This window comes from Gadus chalcogrammus, chromosome 9, assembly GCF_026213295.1.
Source record: "Gadus chalcogrammus isolate NIFS_2021 chromosome 9, NIFS_Gcha_1.0, whole genome shotgun sequence".
In the NCBI taxonomy this organism is placed as follows: Eukaryota; Metazoa; Chordata; class Actinopteri; order Gadiformes; family Gadidae; genus Gadus; species Gadus chalcogrammus.
Window position 1 is genome coordinate 19,778,120 of NC_079420.1, and position 24,009 is coordinate 19,802,128.

The following is a 24,009-nucleotide window of genomic DNA, read 5'->3' on the forward strand; positions in this document are numbered from 1 at the left end:
AGTTCATTTCTGTATCCAGGAAGCCAGATATAAGGGAGTCTTTGTGTGTGTTTACCCCCCTGTGTGTTTATTACGTTCATCTTGTTGTTCAGATGGATGGTGCAAGGATTTTTGGGCACGAATTCAGATTATAGGAGGTCCTTAGAGGCTTTCAACTGTCAGTGATAGAGCAGACCCCCCCCCCCCCCCCCCCAATCTCTCTCTCTCTCTCTCTCACACACACACACACACACACACACACACACACACACACACACACACACACACACACACACACACACACACACACACACACACACACACACACACACACACACACACACACACACACACACACACACTTTGCCTCCTTCTTATTTCAAAAATCCTTTAATTCCCATCCATGAAAGCAACAGTGCAAAAATAGAATACAATATAGATTTGTTCCTAGGTGAGCCCTGCTGTTCATCAAGGCTTTTAGCTCCCCCATGATTCCCGACTCCATGTGCGACGCGGGCTGACTATCATTGTACAGCTCACTAATCCCTCCTCCTTACCTCTGGAGGCCAGCCAGGCCCAGACACGCACACATGCACACACAAACACAAGTCAACACGCAATACTGCAAACAAAATGAAAGCAAGCACTTGAGAGGCCTGCGTTGAACACAGCGTCCCGTGGGGGTTTGAAACGGTGCTGTTGTCATGTTTGCACAACAGTTCATCTGATGCTATAGACTCCGCCATCTCATCCATCTGGGGTTTCCAAAACAGTTGAGCAGCACCACTCATTTCTTATTTACAGTAAAACTGACGTGCATAATTGCTTTGCGTTCATCTACCTTTTCACTCCCACTAAACTGACTGGCTTCTCTCTCTCTCTCTCTCTCTCTCTCTCTCTCTCTCTCTCTCTCTCTCTCTCTCTCTCTCTCTCTCTCTCTCTCTCTCTCTCTCTCTCTCTCTCTCTCTCTCTCTCTCTCTCTCTCTCTCTCTCTCTCTCTCCTCTCTCTCTCTCTCTCTCTCTCTCTCTCTCTTCCTCTTCCCCCCCCGCCCCATATCGTCTCCTCCAGTTTGCCCGGACACCTGCAAGCAGGCGTGTTCGGACCGGGGCGAGTGCTGCCACAGCCAGTGCCTGGGCAGCTGCTCGGAGCCGCACAGCGACGCGGCGTGCTCGGCCTGCCTGCACTACTACCACGAGGGCCGCTGCGTGGCCCAGTGCCCGCCCGGCACCTACAAGTTCGAGGGCTGGCGCTGCATCACCATGGACCTGTGCTCCCGCCTGCACCTGCCCCACGACAATGCCTTCGTCATCCACGCCGGGGAGTGCATGACCGACTGTCCCCCCGGGTTTACACGCAACGAGACAAACGGGTGAGGACTGAAGGACGATAACCATTCGTTTACATTCACATTTAGGGCGTTTAGCAGACGCCTTTATCCAAAGCAACTTACAATAGGTACATTTGTCAGAAGGTGGAGCAATATAACGCTGTCGCTACAGTAAGGTCAGTGTTTAATACAACGATAACACGCAGCCCGTTGCCAGTACTTTGTGTCCTGGCAATGGGGCCATGTGTCGTTGAGTGTTGTGGTACTAGAGGAACGGCTTGTTATTATGAGTGCGTGCCGTACATTTCTCTCCAACTCCTGGTCTCTCGCTGGAGACGTATGTCGCTCAGCGGCCTGAGCCAGGTCTCGTGGATGTTGCGCGGGGAAATGTCGCCAACTACTGCAGAGCGGGAGGAATTTCAACAACAACACAGGCAAAGAGCGCTCGCTCGAGAGAGAGAGAGAGAGAGAGAGAGAGAGAGAGAGAGAGAGAGAGAGAGAGAGAGAGAGAGAGAGAGAGAGAGAGAGAGAGAGAGAGAGAGAGAGAGAGAGGAGAGAGAGAGAGAGAGAGAGAGAGAGAGAGAGAGAGAGAGAGAGAGAGAGAGAGAGAGAGAGAGAGAGAGAGACGCGCTGGTCTCAGGTTACACGCGTCTTTGCTTTCCACCCGCTGTGTTTCCAAAACAAGGAGGCTATAGAGAGGGTCTGGCTGGAAGCTTTACTGGATCGTCTGGTAGAAATCAATCGACTGCTAATCATTGGCACCTCCTGATAAATCCCATTCCCCCTGCCCGTAGATGGAAACTGTAAACATTTTATGAAATTCATGATGATGTGTTAACACCGCCCCTTTCTGATCTAGTATAGCTGAACTCTTGCATTCATTCAGTCAAGTGATGCAAAAAAGCTGTTTTTTATTTCAAATCACCCTCTGGGTCTTTTTCATGCAAGAGGCATTCAGGGCCATGTATGGAATGTTCCTGACGGGAACGACGTAAAGAGCTTGGCCCGGAAAACATGACACGTAGAGAATGGGCTGCCTGGGACTGAGCTTCACCTGCCTGGGATTCTTTAGCCTGAGAGAGATCCTGAAGCTTAAAGGCCCCGAGGTAAAGATGCTTGTCAGGTTGTGATGATCCAAGGAGGAGGAACAGGCTGAACTCGCTGCCCTGTGCCCAACTCCCGCCATTGGTTGGATTTGTTGCAGATTAGCATAGCTCAGAGGATTCCGGGAGGGATTTATCCCAACAATATCTTAAACCACGACTAAAACCGCTTGACATTCACTCTGCTTGGCGTGGATGTGGGATGAAAGATGCCTCTGTTTGTGACTCAGGGAGGCAGACCCATCCGCCGTGTTGTGATTCGTCACTCCGCAAACGTGTCCTGGCGCTGTATAATTCCTTGGCCACACAACGTGTGTTTTGTCTCCGAGGTCAGGGCAGCAGTGAGTCACTCTCTGGACACAAACAACTCAGGCCAGCCCAGAGAGGAGGAGGGGGGGGGGAACCGTTCCAGCCCCTCTCGTCTGAAGAGTGGCCCCGCGTTACCCTGTGTGAATGTGTTCTCATGTCGTCCAGAGAGCCGGGGGGACGTGACTTTGCATTAATGATAAGACAGCAAGGGCCCCGATCCAGCCCTCAATCTCTGACATTACCCCCCCCCCCCCCCCTCCACACCCTCTCCCCACCTTTCGCCCCCACCAGCATGCTCTGCAGCGCGTGTCATGGCCTCTGCGACAAGACGTGCTCGTCCACCATCATCGACTCTGTGGACGCGGCCCAGGGCCTGTTGGGCTGCACCGTGATCAAGGGCAACCTGCTGATCAACATCCGGCGAGGAAGTGAGTACGCTGCCGCCTCCGCCACACCGGCGCACCTCCTGCCATTCCCGATCCATCCGTAGCCCAAAGCACAATGTTAATGAGGGGGGCACCCTATAGGGATGCTAGGGCACAGCGCAGTGACCTGCCCGCTGAAACAGCACCACGCACAGAAGCTGGTGAGCGGAAGCGGCTTTATTCCCACGTGTAAACATGAGTGTTTTAGTGTGCTAGGCTGTGTGAGGGGATGGTTTGAAAGGAGTGTGTATTGGTCTTTTTATGTTGGATCGCATCATGCTACGGTTTTGTACGAGAGGGGTGCTGCACCGTTAACTCAATAAGCACACCACAGCGCTGTGTTATTTACAGTAATGCCCGCCTGACAGCCTGGCTTACTAGCTTATCTGTAGCTATGACAATGCTTATACAACCTCCGTATTAATACACACTCTTGATTCCCAAAGCACAGGTTTCCTTGGCTTGTGTGTGTGTGTGTGTGTGTGTGTGTGTGTGTGTGTGTGTGTGTCTGGTGTTCTATCTTGAGGGAGTGTTCCTGGGTTGAGAGTCAGGAGTTATAAATAAGCGTGTGTGTGTGCTCCTCAGACAACATAGCGTCTGAGCTGGAGAGCTTCATGGGGCTGATCCAGACGGTGACGGGCTACGTGAGGATCCGCTACTCCCACACTCTGAGCTCGCTCTCCTTCCTCAAGAGCCTGCGCTACATCAACGGGGAGGAGCTCATGGACCAGTAAGGCCCCCCCCCCCCCAATGTGTCTGTGTCTGTGTGTGTGTGTGTGTGTGTGTGTGTGTGTGTGTGTGTGTGGTTCATAAAATGCAATGGTCTAACAATCAGGGCATGATAACAAAATGGGAAGTACCGTTAGTAGTAACACAACATAGTAACACAACATACCAAAAATATCCCAAAATAAATAATAATATAGTTTTAATTTATCACTCATCTCATCACTCATCCGGGGTCAGGTTGCGGGGGCAACAGCTCTAGCAGGGGCCCCCAGACTTCCTTTTGCAGGGCGATATATATATATATACCATCAGCTTCACACAATACCTTGCATACAGTGCAGACATGTCCTAACATGCGTTTATTTCATTAAACATGATAAATAAAGTATCTTATAATCTAAAATTATTCATTTCTGTTTTTGGGATAGAAGAAAAAAAAAATCTTCAAACCCCTCAATGTTTGTATGCATGAAACATTCTACACCCCTCAGGACACACACACACACACACACACACACACACACACACACACACACACACACACACACACACACACACACACACACACAGCCTGTATTGTATCTCTTCTGGTTAGGGTGATAGGAAGTGATGATAAGTGTGGCACTAAGGAAAGGGAACTGTCAATAAGGGCCTCTACGGCGGTCTGGTGCCCCCTGGGAACTGATACCACACTCGCCCCCTTCCTACCAATCTGGTTGACCCCCCCTAATGGGGTCGGACATCGGCTGGGGAGGACGTCGTGGCAACCCCCCACCCCACCGCCACCACACACACAAACAGACAAAAACACGCACCAGTGTAGAGGTGATCTCCCATGTCTTTCTATCTGTCCCAAAGTGAGTGCTGGGATTAAAATGGTGGCTGGGATTTTGCCCGTGTTGTGATTTGATCGACCCCAGTATGACCCCAGTATTAAGGAGCACACTATTGTCACTTCCTTAAGAACCTCCCCCGTCTTCTCCCCCTCCTTCAGGATGTATTCCTTCTCGGCCATCAACAACCAGAACCTGCAGTTCCTGTGGGACTGGTCCACGCACAACCTGACGGTGCGCGCCGGGCGGCTCTTCTTCCAGCTCAACCCCAAGCTCTGCATGTCGGAGATCCACAAGATGTGGGAGAAGACCGGGGTGCCCGAGAAGCGCAAGGAAGGGGACGTCCGGAACAACGGCGACCGGGCCAGCTGTGAGTGTTTCCAGGGATCCTTTGTCTTTATACCCGTCGACACTAGTGGATTTAGTGAGAGGATTTTATTGATAACATTGTACAAACTATAGTTGTTAGGCATTGTGACTAAGTTATCAACTAGGGGTTACCCAATTGGACCTCAGAGAGCTATTTTGAAAACAAGTGTCTTCTCAACAATTTAGTATATGTGAATAGTTAATATATGTTTTTGTGTTCATTACCTATGCAAACATATGATTCCTGTTTGTTTCGCAGTAGTTCTATCTTTTTTTATGTTGCTCATTGTGTGTGTGTGTTTCACGTGTTTCAACAGGTGAGAGCGATACCTTGACGTTCAAGTCCAACACCACAACCAGCAACAGCATCAAGCTGACCTGGGAGCGCTACAGACCTCTGGACTACACAGACCTCATCAGCTTCATCGTGTACTGCAAGGAGTCGTAAGTTCTCACAACCACCAGGTCCACTGGCGCTTGGAAACCTGCACGGTGTTTACTCTGTCATGTTGTCACTGAAGTGCTGCATAAGCATAGGTACACACGGGTGATGTCTTGCTCTAGTTTATGAATTCATTCAATGCTACAGGGAAGAATTGGCTCAATAAAAAAAGCAGAAACTTATGTTTTTCTATCGATCTAAACAAGAAAAAAAGGAGAAAAGACAAGTTGTCTTATCTTTTCAAAATAAAAGGGAATGTTGTACCTGAAGAGCAATCGTCAGATTTGTATTGTGCGTATGGACCCAACACCTTCCTTTGTTCCTCTCTCCCAGACCCCACCAGAACATCACAGAGTTCGACGGTCAGGACGGCTGCGGCTCCAACAGCTGGAACATGGTGGACGTGGACCTCCCCCCGGATAAGGCAGCGGACCCCCAGGTCCAGCTGAAACTACTGAAGCCCTGGACCCAGTACGCCGTGTTCGTCAGAGCCATCACCCTGCAGAGGGACGACAAGCACATCAAGGGCGCCAAGAGCGACGTGGTCTACATCCGCACCAGGCCGTCGCGTGAGTGTGGGGCATCTCATTCTGCTGCTGCGACAGGGGTCAGGCCATCGCTGAGTGAGCTGCTGCTGATTGGTTATTTCTTGGGGGTCTTGTGCGACGAATCACCTACATTATGCAGCTCAGCGGATGCGATTGATTTTGGGACTGTTGTTGACTTCTAGCACAGCTACAGCCACCCCCCCATACCCCTCCTCCCACGTGCCACACTGGTGCTGAGAGATTTGATTATGAGGAAGAACGAGCAAACGGCCAAAGGGAAGGTTCCTCATCGGGCGGGCGAATTTGATTTGCATCTCTTTGCATATTTTCCTTCTCTCTCGGTGTCGTTTCCAGAGCCGTCGATGCCCAAGGACCCGCGCGCCTTCGCCAACTCCTCCACCAAGCTGGTGGTGCGCTGGGCTCCGCCGGTGTCCCCCAACGGCAACCTGACCTTCTACCTGGTGCACTGGCAGCAGCAGCAGGAGGACCGCGAGCTCTACCTGCACAACTACTGCTCCAAAGGTCCGCTCTCCGCCGCCACTCATTGGTCCTCCCCACAGACACATGAGGCACCCCGGTAACCGGGGACAACCTGTCCAATCGCTGGCTCTGGGGGTTGAAAGAGTCGGAGGGATAACGGCGGTTTGTTTTACCTGGACACGTGGGCCGTTCTGAGACGTTAACGATGATGGTTTTATAAAGCCGATCCCGCCCTGAGCCGGTCCAGAGGCCTTGCCATGTATGTTTGGTGGCAAATAAAAATGTTTTTGGCTTACACATATTACGGCGATGAATGGAAGAGCGACTTCAGTAGTCCCACTACATCCAGCAGGACACCTAGACTTTAATTGGGTAATTCATAGTCTGGCTGAACGGAAGTGGACAGCGTCTATTGCCTAGCGTTGGATTTGGCCGCGACTCCTCCCCTTCCGGTTGCTTGTATTTCCCCCCGCACTATTTTGAATGGACACCGCTGCTGCTTCCCGGGCTTAGCCCCGCCCTAGACGATTGTGATTGGTTTAAAAAAATAAAAACAGGCCCGCCCAGTTTCCCCACGGATAGACGGCTCGAGGTAGCGTGGTTCCACTTCTACTTGCTGTAGATGGTCTGGCTTTGCGAGACTAGGTCATTCATGACAACCCACGTCAGCTCTGAATGTCTTTTTAGCATTTTATTAATTGAGCAACGGGTTGTTATTTTATACGAGGGGAATTCCGTGTGATTAATAAATGTTTAATTGGATCCTGTCACAGTTATAGTGCTACTACAAATTCCGATCCAACCACGATAGTTGATCTAGGTCTACTCGCACCGCAGCACACACTGAGAGCAAACATTGCACATTGAATACTGTGGAGGAAAAACCCAGTACATTCTCCAGGTTGTCCTAAACACGGTGCCCCCACTTGGGCCGTTCCCTCCACAGAACTCAAGCTCCCCTTCCGCCGCTCGGCCACGGGCGTCACGGACCTGGACGAGAACTCCAAGCCCACCAAGTCGGACCTGTCCGGGGCGGAGAAGGGCCAGTGCTGCATGTGTCCCAAGACGCCCGAGGAGAAGGGCCGGGAGCAGGACGACCGCGTCTTCCTCAAACACTTTGAGAACTTCCTCCACAACTCCATCTTTCTGCCCAGGTAACGACCGCCGCCTCTTAAGTCTGCTGTTTTTCCGCCCCTTCGTGTTTCCTCTCTCACACACACACACACACACACACACACACACACACACACACACTCCAGTTGGGTTGGGCGCTGAAAAGGCCTGGTGTCCTGACTGTGACAGGTCAAAGTGAGGACCTGTGTGTGTGTGTGTGTGTGTGTGTGTGTGTGTGTGTGTGTGTGTGTGTGTGTGTGTGTGTGTGTGTGTGTGTGTGTGTGTGTGTGTGTGTGTGTGTGTGTGTGTGTGTGTGTTGGTGTAGCAGCAGCTTCTCCTGTTGTCCAGATGGAGAGTTTGTGGTTGGCTAGTTGGGTTCTGGAATGACCCCCGCTATGCTGGGCCCTTTGTGTGGGCGAGAGGAGGTTGAGGATGATGAGTCACGCTGCGTCTTGTTTTCCAAAGCCCTTCCTTCTCTCAACGCTCTCGCGGCTCCCAGTCACCGCGGCAACTGCGGCAGTCGGAGGATGCTGGGCGCTAGCGGGCTGCAGTTAGGAGTACAAACAAACCTGGGAGGGAGAGGTGATTAAGGAGTGTGAGGGGCTCCGGTTTGGCCGCACACGCTGTGCTCCACCCGGGCCTTTTGTTCACCGCCACCACCACCACCACCACCACCACCAGTACCATAACCACCACCACCACCAGTACCATAACCACCACCACCACCAGTACCATAATCCACCACCACCACCACCACCAGTACCATAACCACCACCACCACCAGTACCATAACCACCACCACCACCAGTACCATAATCCACCACCACCACCACCACCACCACCAGTAACATAACCATCACCACCACCACCACCACCAGTACCATAAACCATCACCACCACCACCACCACCACCAGTACCATAATCCACCACCACCAACAACACCACCACCAGTACCACCACCACCACCACCACCAGTAACATAACCATCACCACCACCACCACCACCACCACCACCAGTAACATAACCATCACCACCACCACCACCACCACCACCAGTAACATAACCATCACCACCACCACCAGTAACATAACCATCACCACCACCACCAGTAACATAACCATCACCACCACCACCACCACCAGTAACATAACCACCACTACCACCACTACCACCACCAGTACCATAACCACCACCACTTCTACCACCACCACCACCACCACCACCACCCCCACCATCCCCACCAGCTCCACCACCACCACCAAAACAACCTCCACAGACCCGCTGCACGGACATCTGTGTGGTGTTATGGTTCTACCTTGCTCCGGGCTATGGATGCCTCGCCGTTCCAAACAAACAAACAAGACATTCCAATCGCATGAACCCAGGCACACGCAGGCAGCTCATTCTGCTCCGTCTGATCGGCCTGTTAGTGTTCAGGGAGGCTGCAGCCCATTTTTTTCTCTCACTCTGCACATTTGTCCCAGTTGTTGACATTCTTGTTGCTTTTCTACGGAGCTGAATCTTTGTGTCCATCTCCGTCCGTTAATTTGACCGTGACCAACATGACACTTTCTTCATCCACTTTGCGGTGCAGTCTCAAAGACATTGGTCGTCATGATTGAACGTCCAGGGGCACGTCAGTGGCGGGACGATGCACTGCTTCTTATGTGTGTAACCGTACTCCTGGATCCGACCCCTGGTGCCTGTGTGATGTGTACGGCCTGGTCGCAGGTGGAGTCACAGGTCACTGTTGGAGCCTGGTGTGTGTGTGTGTGTGTGTGTGTGTGTGTGTGTGTGTGTGTGTGTGTGTGTGTGTGTGTGTGTGTGTGTGTGTGTGTGTGTGTGTGTGTGTGTGTGTGTGTGTTTGTGTGCGCGCGCGTGCGTGCAAAGGCCCCTTCCACTGCGACAGAGGCAGTATAATCTCCCACACACACCCCTCCAGAGAAAGGGACTTGGGTTTCCAAAGGTCCAGGATTTAAGAGAGCCTGCCGTTGGCGGAAACAAGAAGACTGATGACAAAAAATAAAAATGTCCAGAAAGTAGAAAGAAGAGGAAATGTTTTCCATTTTGTCCCCCTCCCCCTGGCCCATTTGGCACTCCACCCCCTCGCATGCCTCATTTGTCTGCAGCCTGTTTTTCCCCCCTCTCTCTCCATCTCTCTGTCTCTCTCGCGCACTCTTGTCTCTAGGAGTCAACCAGCTGCCAGGAAATGTACAGCGAAGCTAACTGGTATTTACATGAATGCGGGAAGAAGGAAGTCCCCCAGGAGTTGGCGATGAGAGAGAGGGAGGGGGAGAGTGAGAGAGAGAGAGGGGGAGAAAGAGAGGGAGGGGGGGAGAGAGAGAGAGAGAGGGGGGGAGAAAGAGAGGGAGAGAGGGAGAGAGAGGGAGAGAGGGGGAGAAAGAGAGGGAGGGGGAGAGAGAGAGAGGGGGAGAAAAAGAGTGAGGGGGAGGGAGGGAGGGGGAGGGTTTGAGAGAGAGAATTTTTGTGCCCCCGCCTCCCACCCTCCTGGCACATTGCGTGACTGTATCAGCTGACTGGAACAGGGCGCTGGACCACCTGCCCCCACTAATGCGTGGCTGCGGGCCGGTGTCGGGATTCGGCCGACATTTCACTTGATCTTCGGAACGATGATGTGTTCCTGTGAAGTAATAGCGCACGAGGGGGCAGTGCGTGTCTGCGTAACCGCGGTTACGGCCTGGCGTCGGCTTGTGTTGTTTTCTGGCCGGGGACAGAGAATTCAGTCACGGTGCTCCTTGTGCTGGATCCCAGCGTGTGGAGGTATGCAGAAGAACACCCCTGGTTGAGACGGGCGGTGGGGGCGGAGGCTGACGGGGAGGCCCCCAGCGCTGTGGTTGTGATGCGGTCAGCTCTGGGGTTTGGCCGGGGAGCGTTGGAGCCACGGCCCTTCCTCCCAGGCTGAACCCAGGTACCTATGACGCGCATGAGAACTCGTAGTGTACGGCTCTCACAGCTGAAGCAGGCCTCCCGGGCCAGAATGAGTCTCACAGCAGCACTCTTTCCATTGAGGGGAAGGGGGTGGTGGTGGTGTCGGACCAAACCTTCCTTCCATAAGTGTGTAGGTGTGTGCGATTGTTTCCCCCACTCGATTTTGTTGTCAGATTTTCATGGCGGCTTCCCTGAAGCAGTTGAAGGGCGACGTTAATAACGACGGATCTCTGTTTGGACGTCTTAACTGTTGAAGTTGGAATGGACTCTTGACAGGAACGCTTCACGGCTGGCCGTGGTTCCCACAGAGCCGTCTGTGTCTACACTTTGGTTTGTGTTTCATTTTATTGCAAGTGAGACCTTTTCCCCCTCGGGTGTCTGTCAGAAAAGCATCCGTGACATTTTGTTTGATGCACTCTCTATTGGAACGTGTCGTCCAGCTCTCTCGCTCTGTGTCTCATAATTGAATCACCATCCGTTTTTTCTTCCACTCTCTTATTACAACTCCAATGGATGGGATTCATTTTTCCCGGCCCTTGCCAACAGACTCACACATATATCTCATAAAGGAAGAGTCATTTAATTGATTGTGGCAGGTTTAAATCTGAATGAAGGTGATGAATGGCAGAGTACTGCCAGAGCTGGAGAAAAAGGATTTACCATTTTCCTTTTCTCTATTATTTTTCTCTCCTTTTTCTTTTGGTCTGTCTTTCCCCGACTGTCTGCAACTCAGTGTGCTGCTCTCTGACCCTGTTCCTCAACACAACCCTCCAGGGAGCCATGATGTTCACACTGGAGACATGACCTTTCACACTCTCACAAACACAAACAAGTGGACAGTTTATACAGACCTCTTACTGGCGTTGACCTGTCTGAATCCACTCCATCGCAGCTGAGCTGCTTCTGTGCATGGCACACGTTGATGTCAGCGCTGTCAGCAGTCGTTGTCTGAGCTTAGAGGTGTACCCCATTATCTGTCCATTCAGTCTGCCTCTGTTTATTTTCTACCTTTTGTTTGTCATGAAGTGTCTGTTTTGGGGGGGAGCTGGGTGAAGACTGCCTTCCTGTTTCACGTGACTCCCTTCGTGCCGCTGACGTCATCTGATCCTCTCTCCCTCCCCAGACCCCCCGATCGGAGGCGGCGAGACGTCTTCGGCGCGGCCAACGGCACGCTGTCGGGGGACAGCCCCGGCAAGGGCAACGCCTCCGCCTCCCCCGCGCCGGGCTCCGAGGGCGGCAACGGCACGGCGGGCCCTCCGCCGCCCCAGGACTTCCCCTTCTTCAACGCCCGCACCACGGTGGAGCACATGGACGTCCAGGACCTGAAGCCCTTCACCGTCTACCGCATGGACATCCACGCCTGCAGCCAGGAGGTCCGCAGCTGCAGCGCCGCCGCCTTCGTCTACTCCAGGACCAAGCCCGCAGGTGAGGACCCCCCCGGGGACCACCCGCCGGGATCCCCCGAGGACCGCCCGCTCTCCCGCCCCGTTGTCACAGAGGGATTCACTCACTTTGGTTCGACCTCCATTTCAACAGGAAGTCTCTTTGAGATGTTTTCAAAAGAGCTTTGTGTACAATTAATGTAAACAATACAAATCATACACAACACAGACGTATACAATTTACAATGCGAAGCCCCCAAACGAACGTATTTTATAAATTGAAGAAAAGCACTCGCACCCAACCTCTACGTGGTAGAGATCTCCCTTCACCGATGGAAACTGGCAGAAACGGGTGTGTCTCGCTGAGGGAAGCTCTGCAGATTGTTCCACAGGAGACAGACTCCTGATGTGCGGTCTGGTCTAGGGAGTTTCTCAGACTCTGACTCTCTCCCCCATCAGACAAAGCCGACGACATCCCAGGACCGGTGGTCTACGAGCTGGACGAGAAGACGGAGGGCTGCGTGATCCTCCACTGGCCCGAGCCCAGCAAACCCAACGGCCTCATCCTCATGTACGGGATCAAGTTCCGCCTCGGGGCGGAGGTGAGTCTGAGCGCACGTCTAATCACTGTGACGACGCAGCCTCTTAGCAGCAAAAGCAGCACAGTTCGCCTTTTGGACTTGATCCAATGTCGAAACCAAGACAAATCAAGATTTCTGGGGGTTTTCACCAGAAAATATGTTTTTCTCCTTAATCAAAACAATACCAAGAGTACACAACAAAACAACCATCATCAATTCTAACGCTATAGTTCAGGAATGTGACAAATAGAAATGGATGAATAAATCAAATCAGGGAGTGTGCTTGAGGACCTTGTCCGGCCTGCTCCTGACCCGTGCTTGTTGCTGCCCTCCGTTTCCCGCCTCAGCCCGAGAAACACGAGTGCGTGTCGCGCCAGCAGTTCCACGAGCACCGGGGCGGCCGCCTCACCAACCTGGGCCCGGGGAACTACTCTGCCCGTGTGCGCGCCATCTCTCTGGCGGGCAACGGCTCCTGGACCGAGACGGTCTACTTCTATGTGGCCCCGCCCAAACGTACGCTGACTCCACCCTAACGGACAACACCGACACTGACAACAACAGCAACCACAACAACCCAAATGTGAACCGTTTAAACAAAGCGCGGCGTGTTTGTGTGAGCTGATGTCTTGTGCTGCTGCCGCTCTGTCCTCCAGGTGAGTACGAGGTGACCCTCTACCTGGCCGTCATCGTCCCCATCATCGTGATCATCATGATCATCGGCCTCCTTACCGCCCTCTTCTTCATCAACAAGAAGAGGTACGCTCCCTCCCTTCCTTTCATGGCCTTTCCAAGGGCTAACAACCTGTGGTGTGAAACATCCCGTCACGGACGCCCACCACTTAGTATCGATTCAAGGGTTTAGATCCCGATGACATAAGTTCTGCTGCAGTGATTGTAAGCTGTTCGTTTGACCCTACAGAAACAGTGACCGGCTGGGAAACGGAGTCCTCTACGCCTCCGTCAACCCAGAGTACTTCAGCGCAGCTGAAAGTAAGGCAGCGTCACCAGCGCACCAGTGTATACAAAACAGCTGCTCTTCTTGTGCCCCTGTGCCTGTGCCCATCCACGGGTTACAGGCCTGATACGGTCATGCAGGGCCTACATCCTGCCGCGCCCCAGGTGTTCCCCTCTCTTTAACCGGCCGCCGTGTGTCCGTCTGTCCGCCCCAGTGTACGTGCCAGACGAGTGGGAGGTGGCCCGGGAGAAGATCACCATGAACAAGGAACTGGGCCAGGGCTCGTTCGGCATGGTGTACGAGGGCATGGCCAAGGGCGTGGTGAAGGACGACCCCGAGACCCGCGTGGCCATCAAGACGGTGAACGAGACGGCCAGCATGCGGGAGCGCATCGAGTTCCTGAACGAGGCCTCGGTGATGAAGGAGTTCAACTGTCACCACGTGGTAAGCGGGCGCCGTGCGACTCGTGTAGCGTAAAGGGAGGCCAGGGCGGTCGTGTCGTGTCTTCGGAGACATGAGCGAGTGGAGCAAATATTTGGTGCGGCCTTGAAAATGTGAATGTTAAACCCCATAATAACCCAGTGATCTCACTTCCTGAGTTGCACACCAGTCGCTGGTTCACTGGCAGAGCGCTTTACGCTTTAGACTCCACATAAAACGGCAATAAATACAACATAGAAGTGGGGCTGTGTCTCAAGCTGCCGTGGAACGTTGCGCTGGAAGGTTTGGTGCAGAAGTTCATGGATCATAGGGGTGGCTGTTGTTCTGACACGCCTGCTGCTGGCTGCTAGAGCCTCAGGCTTTAGTTAAGCTCAACGCATCTCTGCAGATTGCTTATTATTCTTGTTTGTCACCGTGGAAAACAAGCCTAGTACCAATTACCATTGACCTTCATCCTAAGGTAACAAATGTGTAATGCGTTGCGACATAGATACACCTAAATGATTACATGGTTAAATGTTAATAAGTGTGCCTTTATAATAAATCACGTTTTAACTGCATTGCCGTTGTTGATGACCTCATTTTGATTTAAGGGCTCGGGCCAATAACAACATTCCGTACAGTTACTGTAAACTATGCTGCGTTGTGATTGGTTCAGGTGCGGCTGCTGGGCGTGGTCTCGCAGGGACAGCCAACGCTAGTTATCATGGAGCTGATGACCCGCGGGGACCTGAAGAGCCACCTGCGCTCACTGAGGAAGGAGGTACGTACCACTGGCTCTCGCTCCCTGGTCCTGGGTTCCTGGGCCCTCGCTCCGTAGCTCTCGCTCCCTGGCCCTCGCTCCCTGGCCCTCGCTCCCTGGCCCCCTCGCTCCCTGGCCCTCGCTCCCTGGCCCCCTCGCTCCCTGGCCCTCGCTCCCTGGCCCTCGCTCCCTGGCCCTCGGTCCCTTGCTCTCAGTTCCTGGCTTTCGGCCCCTGGCTCCCGTTCCCGCGGCAGATCTAATATAGTGCTGGAAAACTGACAAGATCCTCTTCATAAAATAAAACATTATTCAGGACTTGGTTTCAATAGTCTTCCCCAGGTTTCCTGTTACACAGGCAGGCCTATAGATACATAAACACACCGATGGAGCCGCTACATTCGTACATTCGTGGTTTCTGGCTGAACCCCCCCCCCCGGCCCAGGACCTCTCTGGTTCTGTTGGGACAGCAAGGTTCCAGGCCACAGACGTCCTGAATACTGTGCTTGTGTGTCCTCCTCCGGTCCCAGAACTCCACCACCCAGGTGCTGCCCCCGCTGAAGAAGATGATCCAGATGACCGGGGAGATTGCTGACGGCATGGCGTATCTCAACGCCAACAAGTTTGTCCACCGGGATCTGGCTGCTAGGAACTGCATGGTGACGGAGGACTACACGGTGAAGATCGGAGGTGAGACGCCACGCCCACACGAGGCCCTCCAGTCGGTTCTCGGCCGCTCCAGAACCCGACCCACAGGAGGCCCCTCAGAAAAACGTTTTGGGGTTGGTCCCGGGTGGGCCAGAGGAAGGAGAACAGTTTATGTATATTTGCAGATGAAGGCGGAGTCGAGGAGAAGGGCGTGGCTCACCCTGGCCTCCACTTCCTCTAACTCCTCCTCCATCTCTCTGGAGTGTGTGAGCTGAATTTCCACTTTAAACTTTCTCTCTCACTTGATCTCTCTCGATCTTACACACTCGCTCTCGCTCTCACTGTCGCTCGAGTCAACTGGCTCGTAAACAGGGAAACAAAACAAGAAGCAGGTACCAACATGAGGTTCAAGATGACAATAACAGTAATAATATTGAATAAAGCTTACAGATAAAAAAAGTAAGCCCATAATATTAGCTAATGATGATTAGATAATAAGGGTGAGGTAATCACACAGGACTTGGCTGCTTTCTCCGAAAACCTTTCAGTATACAAAACTATACACGACCACACACATCATTGTCTGATGACAGTGTCCGGTATATGAAACTATACATGACCCTGACACACACATCATTGTCTGATGACACAGTGCCCGGCCTATGAATCCATACATTACTTACACACACATCAATGTCTGATGACGCTGTTTCCAGTTTATGAATCTATACACGTCTTCCACACACATCAATAGTGAGCCTCTTTCTCCTGCAGATTTCGGCATGACGCGGGACATCTACGAGACGGACTACTACCGGAAAGGGGGCAAGGGGCTGCTTCCGGTCCGCTGGATGTCTCCGGAGTCCCTCAAAGACGGCGTGTTCACCACCATGTCCGACGTCTGGTACGAAGGAGCACGCGCTCTCACACACACGCCAGTACACGCAGACACATGTCGGTTTGGGCATGAGTGTTTCCCTGCAGCCAGGGTTGAAATCAAATCGCTGCTTTACGCCGCCTGCAAGGCCCGATGGGCCAGACAGAGGCTGCTTGCATTGCATGGGTGGATTTTATTATGCTTTTTCCTCAACTCATTCCGTGATCTATTCACCGCATATTGAAGCACTACCGGTAATTCTCCCCAGCCCCAGCTGTGAATGTGCCGATCCAAACGGCCGTGTGTGTGTGTGTGTGTGTGTGTGTGTGTGTGTGTGTGTGTGTGTGTGTGTGTGTGTGTGTGTGTGTGTGTGTGTGTGTGTGTGTGTGTGTGTGTGTGTGTGTGTGTGTGTGTGTGTGTGTGTGTGTGTGTGTGTGTGTGCGTGCGTGCGTGTGTGAGTCTTCTCGAAAAACACGCGCTCCTTCGTGGCCCGTCCTCGCTCCGTCCGCACCACACCTCTCGAGCGGGGAGCACCGGGAATGTTTACGGGTTCCCATGCGAGTGTTTGTTCCTGAGCCGGCAGTGTCCCACGGTCTGCTCCCTGCAAACAGCGGGCGTAAACGGGCCCAGATGTTCTCCGATGAGCGGCTGCGGGGCCAGAGCAGGCCCACCTCCATCCTGCACACTATATAGGCCGCTTTGATGTTGCCCAGATCAAGTCCGGCCTTACAGGAACCCCCTCTGGGCGCCCGCCAAACGCACCAGCAGGGGACGCTTATCCCGTTGATTAGGAAAAGCTGCCCTCACTGTGGCTTTATCTTCGGCCTTCTGCGAGGGGAAACGGAGGATACCAGTGTTTTATAACCCTGTTTACCTTGAACGCTCTGGAGTGCCCATGAGAATGGCGAATTCCACCAAAATAAGGGCGCTGGATAATTGTGTTTTTTCTCCCAGAGTTTAGCCAATGGAAAATGTTGGATGCTATCAAAACAAGAGTCTCCACAACTCTGTTTATCTTCGAGCGCTCTAGCCAATGAGAACATAGGTTGTCCCCTTCCCGCAATCAGAGTTGTTGACCTTCCTCCTGGTGGCGTTCCTGCCTGTGTGCGCAGGTCGTTTGGCGTGGTGTTGTGGGAGATCGCCACCCTGGCGGAGCAGCCCTACCAGGGCCTGTCCAACGAACAAGTGCTGCGCTTCGTCATGGACGGCAGCCTGCTGGAGAAACCCGACAACTGCCCCGACATGCTGTGAGTATTCCTGCATTCTCCGTAAACCCCCGTTCCCCCTAGCCTGGCTCCGCCCGCCTAAGTACTTCCTCTCAATTTGAATTTCCCTTCAGTACTAGGTCTGGACCAGCTGTATGTAATTTGGTTTTCTGGTGCCGCCACAGCGGCCACCAATCAGCGAACAGAGGGCGTGTCTGAGAACAATGACGATAAAGTCGTACGCCAGTTTGAGTTGTTGTTGTAGGTCGGTAGTTGATTTACAATGTGCAATTTTTCCCTGATAAATTAAATTCGACGAACAAAACCTGCAGCTGTCGTTGACGAACATTTTCGTGCAGACGCGCAAGGTGTTTGGTTTGTGTACAACCTGCGCGTGATTCCCGGCGCATGACATACGTCACAACCAAACGTTAGCGATTGGTTATGGCAGATCCAGAGTGGCACTGGGCAGATCCAATCATTTTAAACTTCAACAGACACCCGCCTTCAAGTGAGTTAACGTTTGTCAATTGATTAGGTCCAGACTCTCTGTACAAATGAAATGAAATGAAGTGAAGTACGAGAGTCTGGTAGAACCAGGCTAGGTTCCCCCCCCTCCCAGCAGAATATAGTGTATCGTATATATATATACATATATCTTTTACCACAACCGCGGGAATCTCTGGGCTGTAAACACACGAGCCCCGGGGCCAGGCCAGAGGTCTGGCGTCTATTCCGGGGCGGGGGGGGGGGGGGGGGGGTAATGAGGGTGGACAGGCGGATCAGGTATGCTGTGATGGGGGCATGCCTGCATGTGACTCTGCGTCACGGTGTAAAAGTGTCTCCCTGACGACACACAACCCCGGCCTCAGATGGCGGCCAGCGACCGCATCCGCCGTCAGCCCAGGCCCAAAGAAGGGGTGGCGTGTGTGTGCGTGCTTCTGTGTGTTTGTGTCTGTGTGTGCGTGTGTGTAAGAGGGGATTGGACTGTCTGTCTGTTATGAATACACAAACCGGCCCGTATCTATGGTAGCCGTGGGGCTGTTTTGCCCTGGTGACGGGGGCGTGCGGATAGTGTTACGGCGGGGCACAGCGCCGCGTGTCACCTCGTCCTGGGCCCAGGAGGGGCCGATGTCGTCGTCGTCCGCCGACGCCGGCTCAGACGCTACGGCAACGGCGGCGTTCCTTTTGGTTTTCCCCTCAGCCCGCAGCGCGGAGGCGTTGCGAGGCACGTCTGCGGAGCTCTGTGTGTACGGGCTCCCGCCCCAGTGCTTCCCATGGTCAGGTAGCTTCAGGTCAGGGATTGGATTCCCTGCCTCCCTCTTGGGTTTCGTGTGGACAAAGTGCACTCTCTTTCCCAGGGATGGGCCGTGATAAAAGACTGTGTTAAACCTCCAGATTTATTGTGGAGCGCTCAATATCACTTACTGGTATTAATAACCCATGAGCCCTAGGCCAGACCGGGACTTCCCCTGCTCGTCAAACAGACTGGGGCTGAAACCCCCTGCGTGGAACATGTTCATGAGGCCGGGTGGAAAAACAAGAGCAGTTGTCTTTGTTGACTTGTTGTCTCACCGAGTAACCTGACGAAGGCGGCCCGTCCGGTCGTCGTGTGTCTCGCCCCGTGTAACCCATCCGGCCCCCGATAGCATCTCGATCCTCCCAGCTTAGGGCCCCGGCACTCCTCATTAGGAGTCGAGGCCCCGGCGGGAGGCCCTGGTACTCCGGGCCGCTAGCATGGTGACCCGGCCCAGCGGGACGGCGTGCCAGGACGGGGTTTGAGGGCGGTCTGAGCAGAGGCCGGCGGGCGCTGACAGCGCAGCGGGACTTATTTCCATGTTTTTTTGTTTTTCTATGGAAATCAGCAAATATTTGTGCCACAACAGATGGCGGTGTGAGAATATTAAGCAGGGGCCAGTCTGGCCCGCAAACCTGAACCGGCCTTCCATGGGAGGTCTGAGGGCCAGGGCTTAGACACGGGACATACCCAGCCATTATATAGCATTTACCTGAGGGGAGGGGTGGAGGGAGGGAGGGTGAGACGAGGAAGAGACTAGGGAGGAGGAGGGAGGGAGGGAGGGAGAGAGAGAGGGAGGATGAGGATACCGATGATACCGATGATGACTTAGGTGTAAGTCGGTTGTGCCCTCGCTTCAGTCGGTATTCTTAGCTTGTTTGTGTACAATCCCAGCTGCGGTGGCGTGCGGTGCAGAGCCCTCGGCACGCTGTATTAAACCTCTCTCTTTTATGAGGTTGTTTTGGCGTTCCCAAAGGGCTGCTGCAGCCCGAGCGTAGTGCGTATGGATCGTACCCACGCTGCGCTGCCGACTCTGGTATTTAGTGGAGCGTTTCTGCTCTGAACGTCAACGTATCAAGACGGGGCAAGTCAACAAAGCAATAGAAAGCTTCTTGGCAGTGCTGTTGCAGCAGTGCACTACCAGGCATTGTGGATTCAGGATGTACTGGATGTTTTATTTGTGTCATGCAAAATTAAATAGGGTCATTTTTTTTCGAGCTACAGATATAAGTAATAATCAGTAACACACTGTACTGATGCAAAGTCTATGGTCAAAAGTTAATGAATGTTCAGTCGAATGGAAAAATACACAGGGACCGGAATTACTTCTTTAGATGAGTAACTTATTTAGCCAGGACCAAAGGATAAATGGGGGTGATGTAAGACCCTCGGTTTCACGCTGCATTGACCCCTATATCATCTGCAGTTAGACACCTTTCTATCTCCCCATTTCAACATTGCTCCAATAAATGTGTTCATTTCAACCAATTCTTCATACATAAGAGGGCAACATAGTTAACGTGATTTGAAATGAAATAGTATTCCACAGGGTATGTACAGTACATACCATGCCTGGATAACTGGTAACAACAGGGGCTTTGCTCTGTCTTATCCTGCCCCCTAGTGGTGTATACTGATACAGCAGCCATTTACCACACTGGTTGGTCCTGTTTCATTCACTGCGGTTTTGCTATTCTACTCACGTTTGAAGATAATGTACCTTCAAATGTGAGTCGAATCACAAAACCATCAGAGAGAGACCGCTGAAGCAGCGGGTTGGGGCATCAGTGACGGAGGCGTTTGTTTCGGCCCGCAGGTTTGAGCTGATGCGGATGTGCTGGCAGTACAACCCCAAGATGCGGCCGGCCTTCCTGGAGATCATCAGCAGCATCACGGCGGACCTGGAGGGGCCCTTCAGGGAGATGAGCTTCTTCTTCAGCGACGAGAACAAGCCCCCCGACACGGAGGAGCTGGACATGGAGGTGGAGAACATGGAGAACATTCCCCTGGACCCCGTGTCCAGCCAGCGGCCCACGGCCGTCCCCACGCCCTCCGCCGCGTCGGCGGGGGCCACGGCGACCCCGCCGGCCGCGACCGCCTCCTCGGCCACCTCCCAGCTGCTGGCGCCGCTGCAGGGGCCCGGCACGCCGCTGCTGGGGGGCCCCGCGTCCCCAGCCACCTCGGCTTCGTCCTCCTCCGCGGCGGGGACGGGCGCGGGCGGGTCGTCGGCCTCGGCGTCCCCGGGGCCCCCCGCAGACAAGCACTCGGGACAGGCGGCGCCAGCGGCCAACGGGCCGGCGGCGCGGCTGCGGCCCGCCTTCGACGAGCTGCAGCCGTACGCGCACATGAACGGCGGCCGCAAGAACGAGCGGACGCTACCGCTGCCCCAGTCCTCGGCCTGCTGATACCCCACGCCGGAGACCCCGCCTCCAGGCTCCGCCTCTTAAACAGGGTTAATGACACTCCTCCTCCCCCTCCTCCTCCCCCTCCTCCTCCTCCCCAGCCTCTCTGGAAGGATTGGGGGAGAGATGGGAGCAGAGCGTTCTTTCCCTTCTTCTGGGTCTTCCTCTCCTTGGACGTTCCCGTCCCCCCGCTGGATGCGAGCAGAGCGACGTGTACCCCTGGAGACTGGAGCGCAGCATGGGGGTCCGCAGCAGGGGGCGCTGTGGGAGGGCTGGGGTCTGTACCTGCTCAGCCTGCACTGTGCAGCGTTTGTTACATAAGTCTTTAAACGAAAAAATGGATAAATTAAAAAAAAAACTACCGGAAATAACGCAGGCATTTCACCTGGCTTACAGATATTGTAAGACACGAACACGAGAGAATGATTACATAGCATATCTGCCAGCAAATCCAACAGAAGAGCACTTTTTTCTGATGATTTTTAGAAAGGATGTTGTGGATATTTCAGTGTGTATTTATACGAACACGTGACTCTCTCTACGGTATATATCTCAAACTTTTTTTAAGTGACTTTCCATTGATATAACATTCAGTTATTTTATGAGCATCTAAGGACTGCAGCTCGAACCATTTGAGGATGCCACAGATCTAAACCCTGGACTAGGATCCTGGGTTCTGTTTCCAGTCTATATTTCTATGTGTGTGGATCCTTTAGCAGCCGGTCCTATTGGATGCAGAGACGGCTGTCATGTGTATGCCAAACTTTTGCCAAATCAACCTTTTTATTTGTTTTTATATTTCATTTATTTGTTTTAAACAAGATAAATATCTCCCAACACAAACACAAGGCTGCGGATTAGAGATGACCCAAGTTCAATGGGAATGGCATTTGACGTTTGTTTGTTTGTTCATATCCTATGAATATGAATTCATATCCTGTCTTTGTACTGAATACTCCCTGAGCATCGAGGTATTGGGCTTATCTGGGGCTTTGTTTGATAGGATGGATGCAAAAATGATTCCCAGTATATGTTCTGGGTCTGAAATTAGTTAGCAAGCGTATTTATACTGGCAATTTAGTTGTTAATAGTTTGGTTAATTATTTCTATAATTATTAAGTCACCAGTTGCCAAGTAATGCAAAATTAAGTATTTGTTAAAATATACACAAAAAGGCAAATATTGTACAAATGTATGCAATTTATGAATAGGACTACAATTAGTCTGCAGTTGTTTAATTTGCTGCTTGGTACAATTTTAATTAATTTGGGCATTCTGGTCGAGTTATTTTGAGGATCTCCGTTGCATTTGGCACTGGTGTATTACTTGTTTTAGAGATATGACACAATGCAAATCCAGTTAGTTAGAATCATTTACAGTAAACAGCAAGTTCTCACAGTTCACAGAATCAAAGGCTGTCTTCTGCTCTTGAATGGATGAGTAATGGAGTTTTTCTAGTTTTCCACAAATACTTAGAGCTCAGTTCACCCATCAAAGGGTGAAAAGGAATGTATCTGTTTTATTGACACACTCATCACCTGAGTCCATGTAGTCTGTCAACCATCATTCTCACACTTATGTTTTAATGTAACAAGAATATGATATACATTTTGTTTTTGTATTTGTTTCAATCAATGTCTTGTTGTTCTTCTGCTGGTAGTCTTTATTTGATGTGGTAACATCACTCACTGAAGTACTGTTGTTTGGACACAATGGCACAAAAGCTGACTTCAAAGAGCCCAGATAAAGAGCTGGGACATTAAAACAAAGAGGTATTGGTTTGGGTCGGATCCCAGTAGCCTTGAGAACTTTGGAATGCAAAAGGTCTCGTTGGGAGGCGTGGTTTGTCTCAATACATTTCAGATGTATGTGTATATATAGGTCTTAGAGCTCTATGTTAGACTGCAGGATCCATTTTATACATATAAACAGTCGGTCACTTTTTAAAGAAAACCTTTTTACAGTTCAGATGTTCACGTCTATGTCTGTACAGAACAAAGCTGCTATTTTATCCCTTTTTTTCTCTTGGATGCGATATATATACATATTATAGAAATCTATATATATATATATAAAGAAATCCTTCAGGTTTGATATTTTACGGTCTTCACTGCAGTCCATTTCTTAAACTTTCACTATGTCTAAAAATGAAAAATCATAAAAAAAAGATTATTTTAGATACTTTTTATTTTCCGACCCCCCAAGATCTCTTCCCTAACACTACATTTTGTTCTATGCCTTTTATTTTCTATAAAGTTTTTTTTAATTATTTTTTTTATTTTTTGGAATTATTTGATTTAATTATTATTATTATTACTATTATTATTATTAATGTTATCATTATTTTGAATGGACACCTTAGCTCAACGTTTGAGGGTGTACTTTCTGCACCCTTGTTTTTCTACTTTTGTGTCTAGCACTGCACCTAGGACTGCCTCTAGGTTGCGTCTCAATCTCAGGTCCAATTAAAGAGCTTTGCTTTCTCCACACACCCTCTCATGATTGTCCTCCAATCATCTCCTCTCTCGGCTGCCCCTCCCCTCTGCCTCCACCCTGCTATGGCTTTGTGGATTCCAATAGTGCCCGCTCCCTTCTCCACCCCTCCCTCCTCCCTCTTCCTCTCCTCCCTCCTTCCCCCCTCCCTCCTCCTTCTACCTCTCCTCCCTCCTCTTCTTCTCTCTTCCTCCTCTCCTCTCCTCCCTCTCCGCCTCTCCCCTCCTTCCTCTCCTCTCCTCCCCCTCCGCCTCTCCCCTCCTTCCTCTCCTCTCCTCCCCCCTACCTCCTCCCCGCTCCCTCCTCTCCTCTCCTCCCCGCTCCCTCCTCCCCTCCTCGCCTCTCCTCCTCTCTGGTCGCTGTGTCCAGTATGTCCGCTT

The 24,009-nt window shown here is 52.0% G+C and overlaps 1 protein-coding gene across 2 annotated transcripts in view; it reads left to right on the forward strand.

Moving 5' to 3' along the window:
• igf1ra (insulin-like growth factor 1a receptor) overlaps positions 1–23,783 on the forward strand; it is a 178,868-nt gene extending 155,085 nt beyond the window's left edge. The window contains exons 4-22 of one of the 2 annotated variants that reach the window (XM_056599055.1): positions 1,049–1,349; positions 3,011–3,147; positions 3,730–3,874; positions 4,868–5,076; positions 5,393–5,519; positions 5,851–6,086; positions 6,420–6,587; positions 7,492–7,699; positions 11,733–12,034; positions 12,451–12,593; positions 12,920–13,085; positions 13,226–13,328; positions 13,492–13,562; positions 13,742–13,971; positions 14,627–14,731; positions 15,238–15,397; positions 16,130–16,259; positions 17,345–17,479; positions 20,551–23,782. In XM_056599055.1, coding sequence (XP_056455030.1) covers positions 1,049–1,349; positions 3,011–3,147; positions 3,730–3,874; positions 4,868–5,076; positions 5,393–5,519; positions 5,851–6,086; positions 6,420–6,587; positions 7,492–7,699; positions 11,733–12,034; positions 12,451–12,593; positions 12,920–13,085; positions 13,226–13,328; positions 13,492–13,562; positions 13,742–13,971; positions 14,627–14,731; positions 15,238–15,397; positions 16,130–16,259; positions 17,345–17,479; positions 20,551–21,139 — 3,665 coding nt within the window. In that variant the 3' untranslated portion in view covers positions 21,140–23,782. Of the gene's footprint in view, positions 1–1,048; positions 1,350–3,010; positions 3,148–3,729; positions 3,875–4,867; positions 5,077–5,392; positions 5,520–5,850; positions 6,087–6,419; positions 6,588–7,491; positions 7,700–11,732; positions 12,035–12,450; positions 12,594–12,919; positions 13,086–13,225; positions 13,329–13,491; positions 13,563–13,741; positions 13,972–14,626; positions 14,732–15,237; positions 15,398–16,129; positions 16,260–17,344; positions 17,480–20,550 lie in introns of both variants that reach the window. The other variant, XM_056599056.1, reaches the window with a different exon arrangement.
• The last annotated feature ends 226 nt before the right edge of the window (positions 23,784–24,009 follow it).